Source organism: Anguilla rostrata, chromosome 10 (genome assembly GCF_018555375.3).
Source record: "Anguilla rostrata isolate EN2019 chromosome 10, ASM1855537v3, whole genome shotgun sequence".
In the NCBI taxonomy this organism is placed as follows: domain Eukaryota; kingdom Metazoa; phylum Chordata; class Actinopteri; order Anguilliformes; family Anguillidae; genus Anguilla; species Anguilla rostrata.
In genome coordinates, this window is record NC_057942.1 from 30,697,041 (window position 1) to 30,713,552 (window position 16,512).

At 43.7% G+C, this 16,512-nt stretch overlaps 1 protein-coding gene across 2 annotated transcripts in view; it reads left to right on the forward strand.

Annotated features, from left to right (window-relative positions):
• Positions 1-16,210, forward strand: part of LOC135233191 (ras GTPase-activating protein 1-like) — a 37,363-nt gene extending 21,153 nt beyond the window's left edge. Inside the window, exons 6-25 of one of the 2 annotated variants that reach the window (XM_064296495.1) lie at positions 213-244; positions 1,793-1,845; positions 3,390-3,540; positions 3,934-4,012; positions 4,261-4,381; positions 4,739-4,895; positions 5,292-5,379; positions 5,592-5,672; positions 6,528-6,685; positions 6,844-6,920; positions 7,911-8,083; positions 8,742-8,901; positions 9,500-9,642; positions 10,415-10,530; positions 10,870-10,956; positions 11,694-11,761; positions 12,234-12,322; positions 13,425-13,502; positions 13,696-13,830; positions 15,235-16,210. In XM_064296495.1, coding sequence (XP_064152565.1) covers positions 213-244; positions 1,793-1,845; positions 3,390-3,540; positions 3,934-4,012; positions 4,261-4,381; positions 4,739-4,895; positions 5,292-5,379; positions 5,592-5,672; positions 6,528-6,685; positions 6,844-6,920; positions 7,911-8,083; positions 8,742-8,901; positions 9,500-9,642; positions 10,415-10,530; positions 10,870-10,956; positions 11,694-11,761; positions 12,234-12,322; positions 13,425-13,502; positions 13,696-13,830; positions 15,235-15,318 — 2,130 coding nt within the window. In that variant the 3' untranslated portion in view covers positions 15,319-16,210. Of the gene's footprint in view, positions 1-212; positions 245-1,792; positions 1,846-3,389; positions 3,541-3,933; positions 4,013-4,257; positions 4,382-4,738; positions 4,896-5,291; positions 5,380-5,591; positions 5,673-6,527; positions 6,686-6,843; positions 6,921-7,910; positions 8,084-8,741; positions 8,902-9,499; positions 9,643-10,414; positions 10,531-10,869; positions 10,957-11,693; positions 11,762-12,233; positions 12,323-13,424; positions 13,503-13,695; positions 13,831-15,234 lie in introns of both variants that reach the window. The other variant, XM_064296494.1, reaches the window with a different exon arrangement.
• Positions 16,211-16,512: the final 302 nt, after the last annotated feature.

Below are 16,512 nucleotides of genomic sequence, written 5' to 3' on the forward strand. Positions count from 1 at the left end.
AACGCTATCTGTTTTGCCTTAACCCTTTTAAGAGTAGGACTTCTGGAACGTTTTTTTTTTTCCTTCAAAATTGTAAGTGTTCTAGAACTCCATTGCTTTCAATTACCACTTGTGATTGTTACATCAGCACTAGAACGTTCAGTTAAGAACATTCTAATTACATATTTGTGGTCTTGCTCCTTAAGGGTTAATGTTGTTCAAACTCTTTTCAGGGACGAGAGGAGGATCCACATGAGGGCAAAGTGTAAGTATTCTGTGGGTATTTCCCCCACTGTTAGTTTACATTTGATTTCATTGCACCCTGTTAAGGAATCTACTGAGCTATTGAATGCTAAGCTGTGAGACAGGTTTTCATTTTTGTGGTTGCAAAAATAATTGGATGCAAGAAAGCTAGTGCTGACAGTGTATTTGTTTGGCTTAGCCCAAGGGTACGTTTCCCTTCCAGATTAGCTCAATGCAGCGCATCAGTACAAATATTTAATTATGAATAGCTGATTAATTTCTAATGAAACAATGCATAATGAATGAAGAATTGTCAGCAAGAAGCAACATTATTGGAAAGGGAGTATTTGTTTGTGGTGGCATCTGAGAAGTTTTATTATCCATTATTCTTTTAGGCCCCTTGTTTGCAGATGGCAAAATTGAACAAATAAGTTCTTTAAATGTAATTCATAGGTTCATGACTAATTCAGTCTCCCGTGGGCATACTGATTTCACTTTACTAGCTCTCCTGGCTATATGTGTGTGCCTGGGAATGTGTACACGGGAGTCAAGCACTGTAATGCGGTTACACAATTAGACAGGTTAGCAATGAAACTCCCTTATTTACTGTTGTGCCAAGATGACACACAAATGACACAAAATGACACACGCACACGCACATCACAAACACAGGGGTGCAGTAATTCATACATATGCAAGCATTGACACACACAGGGAGAGATGAACCCATACGCATACAAGCAACCTGGCACAATTAGACCACACATACACACACACACACACACATACACGCGCACACACACGCACACATGCACACATGCGCACATGCACATACACATGAAAAACAAATGCAAAGAAAAAAAAGTCATTGTTTGCACATGTAGCTAAGTCACGGTCAAGGTGAGACAAGGACAGTTTTAGAGATTCAGAGACATTAGACAATGTCTGTACTTCAAAGCAGAGGAAAATTAAATCAAGATTTCACAATTGAATAAAAACGAAAGCATAAATGTATCGCAAAAGCATCAAAAGAAATTCAGTTAAAAAAAGAATAAACAAAGCAATGTGAGTTTGATTGAGAACAGATGTTTGAGCTTCACTGTAACTGCTGTGAAACGCTGTCTCTTAGCCTCAGTGCCATTTGCTATATAACTGTTGACCCAGAGACATAAAGCGTTGTCAGCTGGTGCAGGCTAACATTTTGCCACATACGCATTCTCCTGAACATTGAACGTTTCGTATTCAACTCTGACGTTTAGTATGAATGCATATTCATATTAAACCCCCCACTACCCTGCTTAGCTCATTTTGAATCTTTAAAATGTACGCCCCATCAGGTCCAATCAAAACGATGCAGTGCAACAGTATTTCCTGGCTGGGAGATTTTTAATGTCATTTTTTCTCTCTGTTGGTGGGGAGATGTGATTTAGCCTCAATTTTGTGAGAGGGAGGGTTTTCTGAGCCAGTGAGTGAATGCCATTGGCTAATCAGGAGATGTGACACATGCCAGCCCCTATGTCCTGCCCGCTCCCTCTAACAGCTGCATCTCCTTCTCCATCTCTGTCTCCAGCTGGTATCACGGGAAGATCAACAAGCAAGAGGCTTACAACCTGCTGATGACAGGTACCGCCCATCTACACCCGCTCAGGTCCAATGAGAACAGGGGAAGACACTAGGGGACAGAGCCTATAAGTTCACACTTAGCATTATTAGCCGACAACTGTTGTTTACCGATTCTGGGTGGAAACAAGGAGACTGTCCTTTTTCAGAATGGTAATGCACTTGAAATGAAAGATTAGGTATTGAATATTTACATAAGTAATCCAGGGTTTCTGGAGAGGTCAAGGAAGGTAAAACATATTGGAGAAAAACATTGCTGCAGTAATGTGTTGGCAATGTGTCAAAAATAACACGGACCAGTACTGATTCATTGGAAAAAATAATACAAGAAAAAAGTGAATGGTGCCCTTTTCAGAGGAGATTACATTAGAGGATGAATCATTTGACCTTTTCTGCATGTGCACTGTTTGACGAATCAAGGGGAGTTTTTTTTTTTTTCTTCCTCCCAAGCTTTGTTTTGATCTTTTAGACTAGTGTATCTGGCACGGTGCCAACATGACAAATGTGGCACCATAGTAATACTAAAAAAAATATTATTTATATAGCAACTTTAATTTTCAGGTTGTTAGCAGCCCAATGTGCTTCACAGAAAACATAAGAAATGCAAAGATTTGGCCTCATTCACAAAACTTTTCTTCAATTATTCTTACTTCTTATGTATATATTCTTATGTTCCTACGAAAAACCAATACGGGATTCATGGCTCGTGCAGACCTTTGTTTTTGTGCATATCCCAAGTGCATGAGATGATGTATGCCGGCTGTTTGTAAATTTTATCCGAAATGTTCCTGGAAACGTTCTTACACACGGTTTACGATCGAATGTGATCGTACACGTGTTTCGTGAATGAGGCCCATTCAATGGTGAAAAAAACAGAAATTCAGATGGAAAGAAGCTTAAAACACTCAAAATACTAAAAAGGATCAGAAATAAATTAAAAAGCAGGATTAAACAAATAAAAACAAGGTTAAAGATAAAATGAGAATAAAAGCAGAAAAATCAACTAAATGCGAATGTAAAAAGATGTTTTTTTCAGTTGACGTTTAAAAGGACTAGCTGCTGGTGCAGAGGCAGGCTTTTTCACAGTCTAGGAGCAGAAAAGGAAAAGGACCTTCACCCGTGTGTTTATCCAAGCCTTCTATGTGGTCATGTTTTAATTTTTAACTGATATATTAAGCATTGACTTCTTAAGCATGAGCCATCTGCATGCTATTACATGTGTGTGCATACACGTGTGAGTGTGTGCGATCGCGTGCGTGTGTGTGCACACGCAGAGACAATTCTGGAGACTGGGTAGCCCTAGGAAAAAAATTCCCATGAGGCCCATAATACCCATAAGGCCCTTCTGACCCACTTCCACTATCATCATGTAACCCAAAGTCCCCCCCCCCCAATACGCAGAGCCCCAGGCAGTTGCCTATATTACCTGGTCATAAGATTCGTTTGGGAGAGTGTGCGTGTGTTTTCCCTTTTGTGACATTCTTGTCTGTGTTTCTTTGTGCTGTGTGTGTAACCTATGACCACGTCGTTTCTGTATTTTAACTTAGTCGGTCAGGTATGCAGCTTCCTGGTTAGGCCCTCGGACAACACCCCCGGGGACTACTCCCTGTTCTTCCGCACCAATGAGAACATCCAAAGGTTCAAAATATGCCCCACCCCCAACAACCAGTACATGATGGGTGGCAGGTACTACAACAGGTAAATGAGTTCAGCATTAGAGTAACATACTACCAGCTTCCTGTCTCTTCAATGTGTGTGATATTAGTGTTTACCTTCTATGCCTTTTGGTATATGATGTGATGTCACTAATTTAGTTCTTTAAAATGGTTTCCTTTCAAAAGGGTTCGGTGTTAAAATATGTCACTGTTAGATTACATCTCTATACATTACATTGAGAGTAATGATTTGGCTGTAGGCCTTTCATTTGTGTAAGTTTTTTTTTGGAATTTGTGTGAGTTTTGTACAAAATGAGGACTTCTTGAGGAGAAAGTACAGCAGGATCAAGTGGGACTGGAATGTTGTTTGAATAAACCCAGAAAAACTGAATTCACCCGTGGTCTTACCAAAGGTCTTCTGTCTTTTGATCCACAGTGTTGATGACATAATCGACCATTACAAAACGGAGCAGATTGTGGAGGGTTACACCCTAAAAGACGCAGTATCGATCCAGGTAGGGTGTAACATGGCAGATTCAAAGAGTGTAATCCTGTTTAAATGGGTAGGATATTCATTTTCAAGCAGATTTGGTTGTTACGTTACTGTGAACCTGTGTGTTACATTGCCCCAGAACATGTGTGTGCACGTGTGTGTGTGTGTGTGTGCGCACACGTGCGTGCGTGCGTGCGTGTGTGATTCATATCTTTTTGAGCATACAGTATATTAGCGGTAGTAATTGTGTGTTTTTACATTTCTTAGCAGCAGGAACAAGTCATCACCGATTTGGTAGACGGCAAAGAAATTTACAACACTATACGACGGAAGACAAAAGACGCATTCTACAAAAATATTGTCAAGAAGGGCTATCTCCTATTTAACAAAGGTAAATTGTGTTGAACGTATCGTATCACTAAAGCACCTGGTCTTGACAAGCACCCTGCAGTGTGCGTAGACCAGGGGTAGCCAACCCTCGTCCTGAAGTGCCAGTAGGGTTTCTGGTTTTTGTTCAATCCGAGCTTGATCGCGTGACTTTGACGAATGATTAAATGTCTGAGGCTTAATATTCCGAACGGTCACCTGCGTTCATTGAACACGATTCGTTAAAATGAATCCTCCAGCTATATAGTTGCAGGGTTGGATGAAGCAAAAACCAGGACCATCTCTGGCACTCCGGGATCGGGGTTGTGTATCGCGTGTGTGGACACGAGGCGCGCGGTGACGCCTTTCCTTGTCCTCACAGGCAAAGGGAAGCGATGGAAGAGCCTTTACTTCATCCTGGAAGGGAACGACGCGCAGCTCATCTACTTCGAGAGCGAGAAGCGCGCCACCAAGCCCAAGGGTTTGATAGACCTGAGCGTCTGCTTGGTGTACGGCGTACATGACAGTCTGTTTGGCAGGTGGGGAGCTCCGGCCACGTCTTCTTCTTTCTTTCTTTCTTTTTCTTTCTTTCTTTCTTTCTTACAATCTGACAGACAGACAGACAGAGGCTGTTCCATCTCATTGAAGCAATCCTCATTTCTGTCTTATTTGTCTCCTGTGTGCGTTTACTATTTTACATTATTATTGTTGGTGGTGGTGTCGCTACTGTTATTATACTGTTCATGACATGGAGTATAGATTATGGATCTTTTTTCCTTCAGTGGAACTCGCTTTATTCCCCAAGTTGAAAAACCTACTGATATGAAGATATTGGGACGGTTAACTTCAAAGATGGGGGATGTCCGAGTCAGGACGGAAGCAGTGGTTCAGCCTGCAGCTGGATGAGGAGTGAATTTTTGCTTGTCTGTTCGCAGGCCAAACTGTTTCCAGATTGTGGTGCAGCACTTCAGTGAAGAGCAGTACATTTTCTACTTCGCAGGAGAGACGCCTGAACAGGCCCAGGTTTGCGCACCTACCATGTCTACTTTCTGCAAAACGGATTAAGCTTATACTCATTTCCCACCGATTGGATTAAGTTTTGAAATTACTGCCAGTGCCACTTTCCTCCGTGTGTGATTATGCACTCATCTAAACCCAGGCACGATTCCCCTTAACAAATCCTCAGATGGCCAGGGTAACATTCAGGTAATGGAGTTATCTATGGTGTCCCGCAGGACTGGATGAAATGCCTGCAAACATTCTGCAGCAATCTGAGGAAGCCGACGCCGCCAACCACAAACAAGAGACTTCGGCAGGTACGTTAAGGCCGTTGGAAAGCCTGCCGCAGTTAGTCAAATTTGTAACAAATTTGAATAGAGCAGGCTCGAACTGTCCCCGGGTGCTTCTGTAGAAACAATACATGAAGCAAAAAATCTTCATAGTTTTTTCATTTACTATTTTTTTTTTTTTTTTTTAATTGTTCTCCTGATATGTGCAATAAGAAGCATGTGGATGTACTGAGTAGTTAACTGAAAATACTTGCATCAGGCTTGACAAGCAAAGTTATTAACTGTATTTGCTCGTATTCACGTCCGCGCAAATATAGCTGAACGAGACCTCTTAAATGGATGAACATCAAGCAACAGGACTCCTGCATTTGTGGCCCAGTCTTTTCTTCGGAATCTAAGTCTCCCATTTAAAATTTCACAAATATCTGTCAACAAACATGGAGGCAGCCAACCGATTTTAGTTCATCTCTGCCTAGAGAAGCCAGAGAAGATGCGTTTCCATGTCTGATCTGGCAGCGAATTCAGCAACGTCGATTAAAGCTTCATTTACTAATAGTACTCGACGTCGCTGTGGCGTGTTCTATATTCAGTCTAGTTTCAGAGAGTCAAAGGAAGTCGGGGGTGCTACGCAGTAAATCACTGTGCATCTGCGACTGGTTTGCTAACTGCCGCTCCCGTCCATACCCGCGTAACCAAACCAAGCTTGTTTGCATAGGAACGGGAGTCAACTTTGGTAGTTGCTTCCTGTTTCTAACAGGACTCGTTACTACTGCTTGTCTCTCTCTAATTTCACAGCCATGCTAAGTGTGAACTTGAGAAACAATGGAGAGACCGTGAGGCCTTGTTCATTTTCCTGTTTGTGTCTTCTGTGCCTGTTGGCAGGTTAGCAGTTTACTCCTGTACGTGGAGGAGGCCCACAAGCTCCCGGTCAAACATTTTAGCTACCCCTACTGCAACATCTACCTGAACAGCGTGCAGGTAGCAAAGACACACCCTCGAGAGGGACAGAACCCTGTGTTCACAGAGAAGTTCATCTTTGAGTGAGTTTCCTTGCCTGTTCTACTACTTTTTTATGCCATGCTCAGCTCAATTAACTCGATATGTATATAGGTCAGCGTTTTGGTTCGTCCATTTTGAATCTTATATTATTGCAAAATGGGGTTTTTTTCAACGTGATATTTTTTCCCCCTTTTCCCAGTGATCTGTCAAGTGATATCAACAGGTTTGAGATCAGCTTGAGCAACAAGACAAAGAAGAGCAAAGAAAGCGATATCTGTGAGTGACGTGTTTGTAACACCTTTATTACCACGGCATTACTTCTTTATAAATCACGTGCAGGAGATTTTTCTCAGCAGGTAGAAGGGAAATTACACCATTTGAGTATTTCACTTAATGTTTGCCATGTTGTACTTCAAAAAAAGATGATTTATAAAGATGTCATTTCACATGAATGCAGGTGTTGCGCGGACTCAGTGAAGGTTTTAGGAATACATATTTTAGATAAAAAGTGACCATTTATATTAACATTTGTGTTTTATTTTTATCTTGCCTGTTATTCATTTGTTAAAAACAATTTATTGAATATACACTGCCATACTGTGATACATTCCTAAGTGCAGTTCAATGAGTTGCATCTATGACCAAGTTTCTCTGGAGTTTGCAGTGGTTCTAGCATTTACACTTAATCTGCTCAGACTTAATCTGCCATAACAGCCACACTGCTTTTTATCTCGCATAAAGAAGCTATTCCCACCCACAAATAATTAAGTTCGTTATCGCTAAAAATAAGAAAAACCCACACACTGTACCAGGAGTACAGTGTGTGGGAAGGCAAAGTTTGAGATTTCTCCAAGTGGGTTGTGTGTGTGCATGTGTGTGTGTGTGTGTGTGTGTGTGTGTGAGGTCTCTTCATGTGTGTGTGATGTCGTGTCCTCTTGGGTGTGTTTGTGTGTCTCTTTATTGGTTATAGTTGCTCCTGTTCTCACGGTTGTGTGTGTGTGCGTTTGGTGTTTGATGTCCGTGTCCTCTTTGAGAGGTGTGTGTGTGTTTGTGTGTCCTCTTTACATTGGTTATATGTTGTGTGTCCCTGTTCTCACGGGGTGTGTGTGTGTGTGGCCTCTTCAGTTTGGTGTTTGATGTGCGTGTCCTCTTTGAGGTGTGTGTGTGTGTGTGTTTGTGTGAAAGGTGTGTCCTCTTCACATTGGTTATGCGTCGCGTCTCCCTGTTCTCACGGCCACTCCTAAAACGCCCCCCCCCACCCCTCAGTGTTCATGCGATGCCAGCTGAACCGCCTGCAGAGGGGCCAGCTGATCGACGAGTGGTTCCCCCTCAGCTCCCACGTCCCCCTCAAGGGCATCGAACCCGGGACCCTCCGGGTGCGGGCCCGCTACTCGGTGGAGAAGATCATGCCGGAGGAGGAGTACAGCGAGTTCAAGGAGGTACGGGTCAAACCGCACGAGGAGAACCTCCCCCTCCTCCCTCCCTCCCTCCGTCCCCCACACACCCACTCTGATTTATGCGCCCTGTCCCCACCAGCGCCAGGTAAAAGGACACCGTACCGCTCTTCTAATCCTATTTCCAGTGGCACCGCTCAGAGGAAATGCTCTCAAGGGAAACTGTGAGCTGGATGTTACCGGCACTTATGAATTAGGCTTACTCAGCGCTTGACTCACGCAGCTGAAACTTTCCCTGTGGTTTGTTTTCACAAAACGTCTCAATGAATTAATTTCTATTTGGAGCATGCATCAAATACTTACGGAAAGATAGACTATTCATGTCTTTTCGGAGACCTCGGTCTGAGAGTCCTGTAACAACACTACTGTACGTGGTAAAAACCATGACTTGACTTTTGTATCTTAGTGAGTGAAATTGGTGCAATGACAGATCATGGTAATTATTCCCAGAATAAGAGCGTGTAATGTGTGTTTAGTAAGCAGTGACAGTGGTTATTGTGTGTCCTTATCAGGAATTCAGGAAATTGACTCATGAGTCTTACTGGCCTGTGTGTGTGTGTGTGTGTGTGTGTGTGTGTCCGTGTGCCTGTGCCTGTGTGTGTGTGTGTGTGGGTGTGTGTAACTGTGTGTGTGTGTGAGTCAGCTCATCCTGTTGAAGGAGTTCCATGTGATCTACGCACTGGCCCATGTGTGTGGCCAGGACCGCACTCTGCTAGCCAGCATTCTGCTGAGAATATTCCGGCACGAAAGGGTGGAGGCGCCCCTCCTCAGAACACTAAACGACCGGGAAATTAACATGGAAGGTAAGCCCCTCCCCTTTTGCTCGGAACACTAAACGAAAGGGAAGTTGACATGGAATGTAAGCCCCTCCCCCTTCCTTTATTTGAACCGTAATGTTATTGGAGTTTTTAAGCAAAGCCACTAGTACATTGGTTAGTAGTTACAAACATAATACAAGATTCAAACAGCACAACAAATTTTCAAAAACGCTGTATGGACAATTATTTTAATTTAATAAAAGGTCATTGTGCTAATAAGAGAAAGCCAGGCAATTATGTAGCTTTTGTGTTAAAGCTGTAACAACTCTTAATAAGACAATCTGTGTGTAATCATTGCTATGAATAATGTTTAAAAAACTTGTTGTAAAATGATGTAACACACTAAACAAACAGGACGATAGCTTTTTTATGTTTTTTCTGTATGCACAGTGGTACTCTGGATTGCAAGGTAAGACTTGGTGGTGACCCTTGCACAGACACATGAAAGAGACGAGCATTGGACAGTTTGAGTAGTAACAAGTAGATAAGGAAAGGAAAAGACTTGCTCGCAGTGCGTTTCTTTGTATTTGAGGTACTGGTAAAGGTGAGTGTTCTGTTTGTTTCTTTTTTTCCTTCCGATCAGACGAAGCGACGACGCTTTTCCGTGCCACCACGCTGGCTAGCACGCTCATGGAGCAGTACATGAAGGCCACGGCCACGCCCTTCGTCCACCACGCCCTGAAGGACACCATCCTCAAGGTCATGGAGAGCAAGCAGTCCTGTGAGGTACTCTCGACTGTTTGCGTGTCAGAGAATGTGTACTCTCATTGGTAAAGCCGTGTGGTTCTGTTTCAAAACAGAGCCAGGCTCATTTAATTTGTTCCTTGTTGTCAGTGTTTGGATGCTCTCCTCATACTCGCCTTGTATAGCAATGTGATGCAGTTTTACGTTTGCTCTGTCTGTGTGGTCTTCTGTTAGCCAACTTTAGTTTAACTGGCTATTTTACATGTTTGACCTCCCGGAGACTACGGTTTACTGTCAAAAAAATGAAACATCGCAAATTTGGCTTTGCCGCCAGTGTCAAAACTGTTGGAGTTTTTTTATTGCTCTCTCGAGTGGTTGTTAAAAAAGCACCTGATACAGCTTTGTGAGTCAGCGAAACCCAGGAGAAAAGATGAGTGGTCATGCCAAGCATGTATGAATAAGCCTTGCGAAAGCTATTGAAAGGGTGGTTTCTTGAAACTGAATTGCAAGTTTCATTTTGAAAACGGCCATGTAGAAATTTGTCATGTGAGTGTATTTGACGGTAAGGACATTGGTATGAAGGACATTAGTTAAGCTTGGTTGGTATAGATATTACAGGTATTTGTGAAGGTGGGGTTATTCATAAGTACGTTGGTGGTATGGGTGTTGTCTGAGGGTGTTGATACTTGATACTAGGCTCATTATTGTTGTGCGATATTGTTATTAAAGAAAATGGATGTATCTGAGAGGATTGGTACTAAGAATTTTAATGTGATGACACTTTCAGCATTGTCTGCATGGCTTCTCTCTTCAGTTGAATCCCTCTAAACTGGAGAAGAATGAGGATGTGAACCTGAACCTCGCACATCTCCTGAACATCCTGTCAGAGCTCGTGGAGAAAATCTTCATGGCAGCTGAGATCCTCCCACCGTGAGTGGAATATAAATATAAATATAAATGTGGAGACTTATATGGGATGTCAATATCTCCACATTTATACTGGATTTCTCGTCTACCATATCGAGTAGCACCATTTGTAAAATTCAGACATGGATTGTAGGCTGTGTAAATCTCTCTTGAAAAATGTACTACATGCTCAACTTCCATCCCCCCCCCCCCCCATAGTTTTGCCCATTTGACGTAAACATATTTTGTAACTATGACTCAAGTTGTGTCAGTCAGAACAAACCACAAAGAAGGATGAAACGCTCATTGGTGGAGTAAACATTTAGCATGTTTACACTCGCCCTCTCTCCCTTCACATTCCAGGACTTTGAGGTTCATTTACGGATGTTTACAGAAATCAGTAAAACAGAAATGGCCTGCAAATACCACAATGAGGACGAGAGTTGTGAGGTAAATCTCTATGGTAGCATGTCTTTCTGCGGTCTGGTCTGAATTATTATATGACTAAGTGGTGATGTCATTTGCAGAAAGTGACTTTTAATATTATTATTTTTTTTGATTATTAGCTACTGAACCTCTAAACTCTTGAATCAATGAATATTGATACACCAATATGTCAGCTTGCCTCTTGAGTCTCCATGTGCTGTAACGGTTGTTGTCATATTGATATGATTATACATATTTTTAATTAATTTCCTTGAAAAGTACAGACTTCTATTACTAAGGAGGTGCTGCTTGGAGTGTGATCGTTTAAGCAGGAGAACTAAAAGCATTTATTGCCATTCGTTACTCTTTTCTTTATTTGTAATGTCTGGGAGCTCACTGGACATCAAAGGTTTTTGTGAATTTTTTTTGTTCTTTGTTCAGTGGTTTCTTTAAATAATTTATGCTGTTTACAATGAACAGCTGCTCGGTGCGATGATATTTTTCTCAATGATACCTGATTTGATTTAAAAGCCTTTTCAGAATGTACGTCTCCATTCGTATCAGGATAATGATGTATATTGTGGCATCCATATAGGGACATTTTGCATTGCAAAGCACCTTACACCAAGCCCAGTCAGCCACTTGCTTTTGGACTAGACTGACTTTATTGATTACTACTGTCTCCTTGTTTAAGCCTTGAAGTCAGTTCTCATGTCTTCAGGGGAAAAAACCGTGACTCAGATATTTTTCCCTCGCTACAGTGGTTTTGTCTTCCTACGATTGATCTGCCCTGCAATCCTCAACCCAAGACTGTTCAACATCATCGCCGGTGAGTGCATGCCTTCTGAAGAATTACACAAACTGCTTTGGAATTTTTTTTTTTCATGACGCGTACCAGCGAGAATCAGTCCGAGGTCAGTGGTTTCCGTGATTTTTTTTTTGAGTTGCAGTTCCGCGTGGCATGAGTATGCAAGTGTCTGTTCTCCCTGTTGATGCTGACTCAGTCAATTTTAACTTTTATTCTGGTGTAGAAAACAATTGTTTAATGCTTAGTTCTGCTTTTACTCCTCAGAAGCATCAAGTGTACCCTCCGGGTGGCTGCGTGTCACCCTGGTTCAGAACCCGTGATATAGTATATGTGGTCATGTGTTGTTGCGTTTTTTTGTTTGACTGCTTCCTCTGTGGTCTTCACTTCACGGTTCCCACGATCCACAGTTCTGTTCACCGGCCCTGTTTTCTTTGAAAGCGACGTGCGAGGCTGCGGTGACGGGCGTTTTTTTGATTTTGTTTCGTTGTGACAGACGCCCCCTCGTCAACGGCGAGCCGCACCCTCACGCTGGTTGCCAAGTCGGTCCAGAACCTGGCAAACCTGGTGGAGTTTGGCGCCAAGGTAATGTCAGCATTTACCTGAGAGGAGGGGGGGGGGGGGGCTGTCACATACCTCTTTGTTTTCTCAGCGATGTTATTTATTATCGTAGAATGATTTGTACTGTTTGTCTGGTTACTGTGTGCTGCACTGTTGTAAAATATCCTGGATACTATCTTTCGTTGTTATTTCAACTCCATACCTTTTTTTCCAGTGCTCATACACACAGTTCTTTGAAAGCATAAGTTAGGTAACAGTGTATTAATATAAAGCAAGCACCCACAGGAAATTACACCAGTGTTCATAAGACTCATAGTGGGTGGAGATACCTTGTGTTGTAAATCACTGACACGTTCATCACAAGGAAAAGCTCTGTGATTGGTCTGTGTCAGTGTCAGTGATTTATTGGTAGCAGATGGTGGCTCCACCCACTTTTTTACTCGGCAGGCTTTGCAGTCCAATCACTAACAAGGGGGGAGAGATGTTTTGGTCTTCGGATATACAAAAGTTTCAATTTGAGATTCGGTGAAAATCCAAATATGTGACTCCCCTAGGACCTCCACTGTTGAACTGGAACAGAGGTCACGGTACGCAGAAACGAAAGAGATTAATGACATGTACACTTGAAAAATAATGGTGTGCTGGCTTAGCCCCGAACCCAGTACAACATGCTCTCACTGCGAGCTGCAGCCTCTTGCTCCAGCGATTCTGTGACAGTATAACGACAGAGCGATCAAATGCTCGTTGGTGGGAAAAATTTCACAAAACTGTCATGTACGCAAGCCTGTGCTTTTTTTTACGGTTATAAACGCTCGGTTTGAGCATCCTTTGGCTGGAAGACAGGAGCACGGTTCGTAGTCACATTGGCAGTTTGGTGGAGAAATGAATCGGGGGAATCTCCAGCGTTAATGAGAAAATAGAGGGCTGGCAGACATTTTCTGCTGAAGTCCTCTCGACTGAGTGGTATTTGAAAAAAAGGGTGTGTCGGGAAGCGGATGGAGCGTCGCTTCACTGCTGAGGCAGTGCTCGTGTGTCCTTTTCTGTTTGCTGACGGTGCTTTCAGCCAGCCTTGCTTTCTCCTCTCCTTGTGTGCCTGTGTTATTCACTGCCGTGTCCGTTTCTGCAGGAGCCCTACATGGAAGGAGTCAACCCCTTCATCAAAAACAACAAGCACCGCATGATCATGTTCCTGGATGAGCTGGGGGTTAGTTTCCTTCGAAAAATGCATCCATTCCTCAGAAAAGTTAGAAATGGTGCGACCAGTCGTATTAATACGAAGGTAGAAAGTGACCTGCATCCTCATTTTGTATAGAGAGGGAGTTTTTTATTTTATTTTTTAGCCTTAAAATCAAGATGGAGATGTCTGAGTTGCTGAGTTGTTCCTTTGCCCTCCCCAGAATGTTCCGGAACTTCCCGACACTACAGAGCACTTCAGGACCGACCTGTCCCGTGACCTGGCCGCCCTGCACGAGATCTGCGGGACGCATTCGGACGAGCTCCGCACGCAGAGCAACGAGAGGGGAGCGCAGCAGGTCTGTGTGTGTGTGTGTGTGTGTGTGTGTGTGTGTGTGTGAGAGAGAGAGAGACGGAGAGAGAGCGAGAGAGAGAGAGAGAGAGAGAGGAGGAGAGAGAGGGAAGAGAAGAGAGGAGAGGAGGAGAGAGAGAGAGAAGAGAGAGAGAGGAGAAGAGAGAGAGAGAGAGAGAGAGAGAGAGAGAGAGAGAGAGAGAGAGAGAGGAGAGAGAGAGAGAAGAGAGAAGAGAGAGAGAGAGAGAGAGAGAGAGAGAGAGAGAGAGAGAGAGAGGAGAGAGAGAGAGAGAGAGAGAGAGAGAGAGAGAGAGAGAGAGAGAGAGAGAGAGAGAGAGAGAGAGAGAGAGAGGAGAGAGAGAGAGAGAGAGAGAGAGAGAGAGAGAGAGAGAGAGAGAGAGAGAGAGAGAGAGAGAGAGAGAGAGAGAGAGATTGGTCATGAGCCAAGGCAGGTCAAGACAGCTTCACTTGAACTCCAAATAAAAATATGGGGAAGTAAGGAAATCTCACTTCCCCAAAGTAGCGCAAATAAAATCAGAAATTTCCATTTCTCTGGAGAGGATCCAGGTTTCGCAGCTTTGGCACCAGACTGCTAGCGCCCAAGAGAGACAGCTGTTGTGCGCGCGTGCTCGTGTGTGTGTGCGCGCGTGCGTGCGCGCGTGTGCTTTACCCACGGCAGAGCGCTCCCATGTCGATTTCGTTAATCGAAAGCGAAATGCGCTAATCCTGAAACGGAAACGCATTTCGCACCGGAGGGGGGACGAGCCTTATTTCACAGTGAATGGAGAGCGGCTCCAAGCCCGGCTGCTCAGCCTCTGGTCCCAGAGGAGCGCGCGGGCCGTGCCTTTTTTCAATTCCGCCAGACATCGGCCTCCCCCCATTCAATTACAGTAATTACCCTCCGTTCAGCTCGCTCCGCGTCCCCCCCCCACCCCCCGCTGGAGCCCGGCCCTCGCGGACCGGCGCCGACGAGCCGGATCACCCGCGCAACCACTTCTGCTTTGCGGCGGGGGGGGGGGGGTCCCACTCCCCAGCCCTAATTTTAACACGCCGCGCATTTCAACCTCATTACCGTTTCCTTTGTCTTCGAGCGCTTCGCTTTCCGCAAACGTTTTCGATCCGGGTGACCGAGCTCTGGTGAGCGTTCAGGGCTTTCCTGAGCTTTAGGTGTACGTAAGGAGGAGCCTTCCCTCAGAAGAAATCATTTGCTGCAGCGTGTTAAGAGAAAATTATAGTGTTAGCTGTCTGTGAAGAGAACTCACAAGTTTAAAAATATGTAAAAAAATCTTTGTGATGTAAGCATTAAAAGTATTTCATTAAAAGCAATTAACAGCTCTGTATACTGGCAGGTGTGAGGTCACAGGTCGGGGGTCGCCTGCTTCACTCGTGGTTGTTTGTGTCGTTTTGGCAGCACGTGTTGAAGAAGCTCCTGGCGGTCTCGGAACTCCTGCAGCAGAAGCAGGCGCACTACGCCAATTCCAACAGCAGCAGGTAGTGAGCCCCCCCGGCACCGGGAGCCGCACATCGGACCGTAGCATGCTCCGCCTCCATCACCATGGCAACCCCGCGCCAGCCCCTCCCCCACCTCCCACCTCCATCTCGTCCAAGTACGCCTCCCACCGCATCCCACCCCTTCATCGCCACGGTTAGCTATGCAACGGCTGCAAAAAGCGAAAAGGACAACCCGGAACTGCCTCCCTGCACCAGAGACTGTTAAGACTGCACAGGAAGTGCTTGCTTATTGGTGCACACACAGTTCTTTGATCTGGGATACACTAGCCCCCCCCTACCCAAAATGTGGGAGGAAGGGGGCAGCTTGGTTCACCTAGTACTTGAGTGTTTTCAGCACATGTTGCCAAAGCATACTCTTAAAAGCAAAAAAAAAAAGCAGTAAAAGCAAAACGGTGAACTCAAGGTGAGGAAGGTCAGCTGACAGGAAGTTGGGACCTTCATCTTGCAAATGTTTGCTTTGACACTTTTTATACTGTAATCTGTGATGGATTTGTTTCCAAAAATGTCAGCCTATTTGAAAGTGCTGAAAGAGTACTGTCATTTCCCCAGTTGTTGTACCTTATTATTTTGTCTTGAGCTCTAAATATGAAAGAGTTATTTCAAAGAAAAAATAAATAAAACTTGTTTTATATCAAAAAAAATAAATTCTCTTGCTGGAATCGTGAGTAAAGAAATGGAGATAATTCCCACCCCAGCCTTAATTGTAATTGCTTTTGCCCCTGATTGCTTGGCTCAGACTTCCTTGAAACGTCTCAGTATTTCACAAAACACATAATTGGAGAAAAAAACCTTTAAATGTTTACAGCTGTACATTCTAAATAGTGCGAATTGTATCAGCACTGCTGCATGCACTATTAAACCCTTTTTGTAAAATAGATACTGAGTCATTCTTTTATTATCAATGTAAAAAATACAATAGCCAAAGCTCACATTGAAACTTGACTGCATACAGCTACTCTGCCCCATAACAAGAAAGATGACAGGCTACTCAAAGGAACCTTTCAATGCAAAATTTCAGCTAATTTATAGCACATTATATAACGTTCCATAATCGTACAATAACTGCATTAGTTTTGATTAAACTAGTATCGGTCAGTATCTTAAGTTACAGCTGGCTGTTTTTAGTTTAGGTAAGATGTTCAGTGAAGACACTGAAAATGAACATCTAAGGCACTGC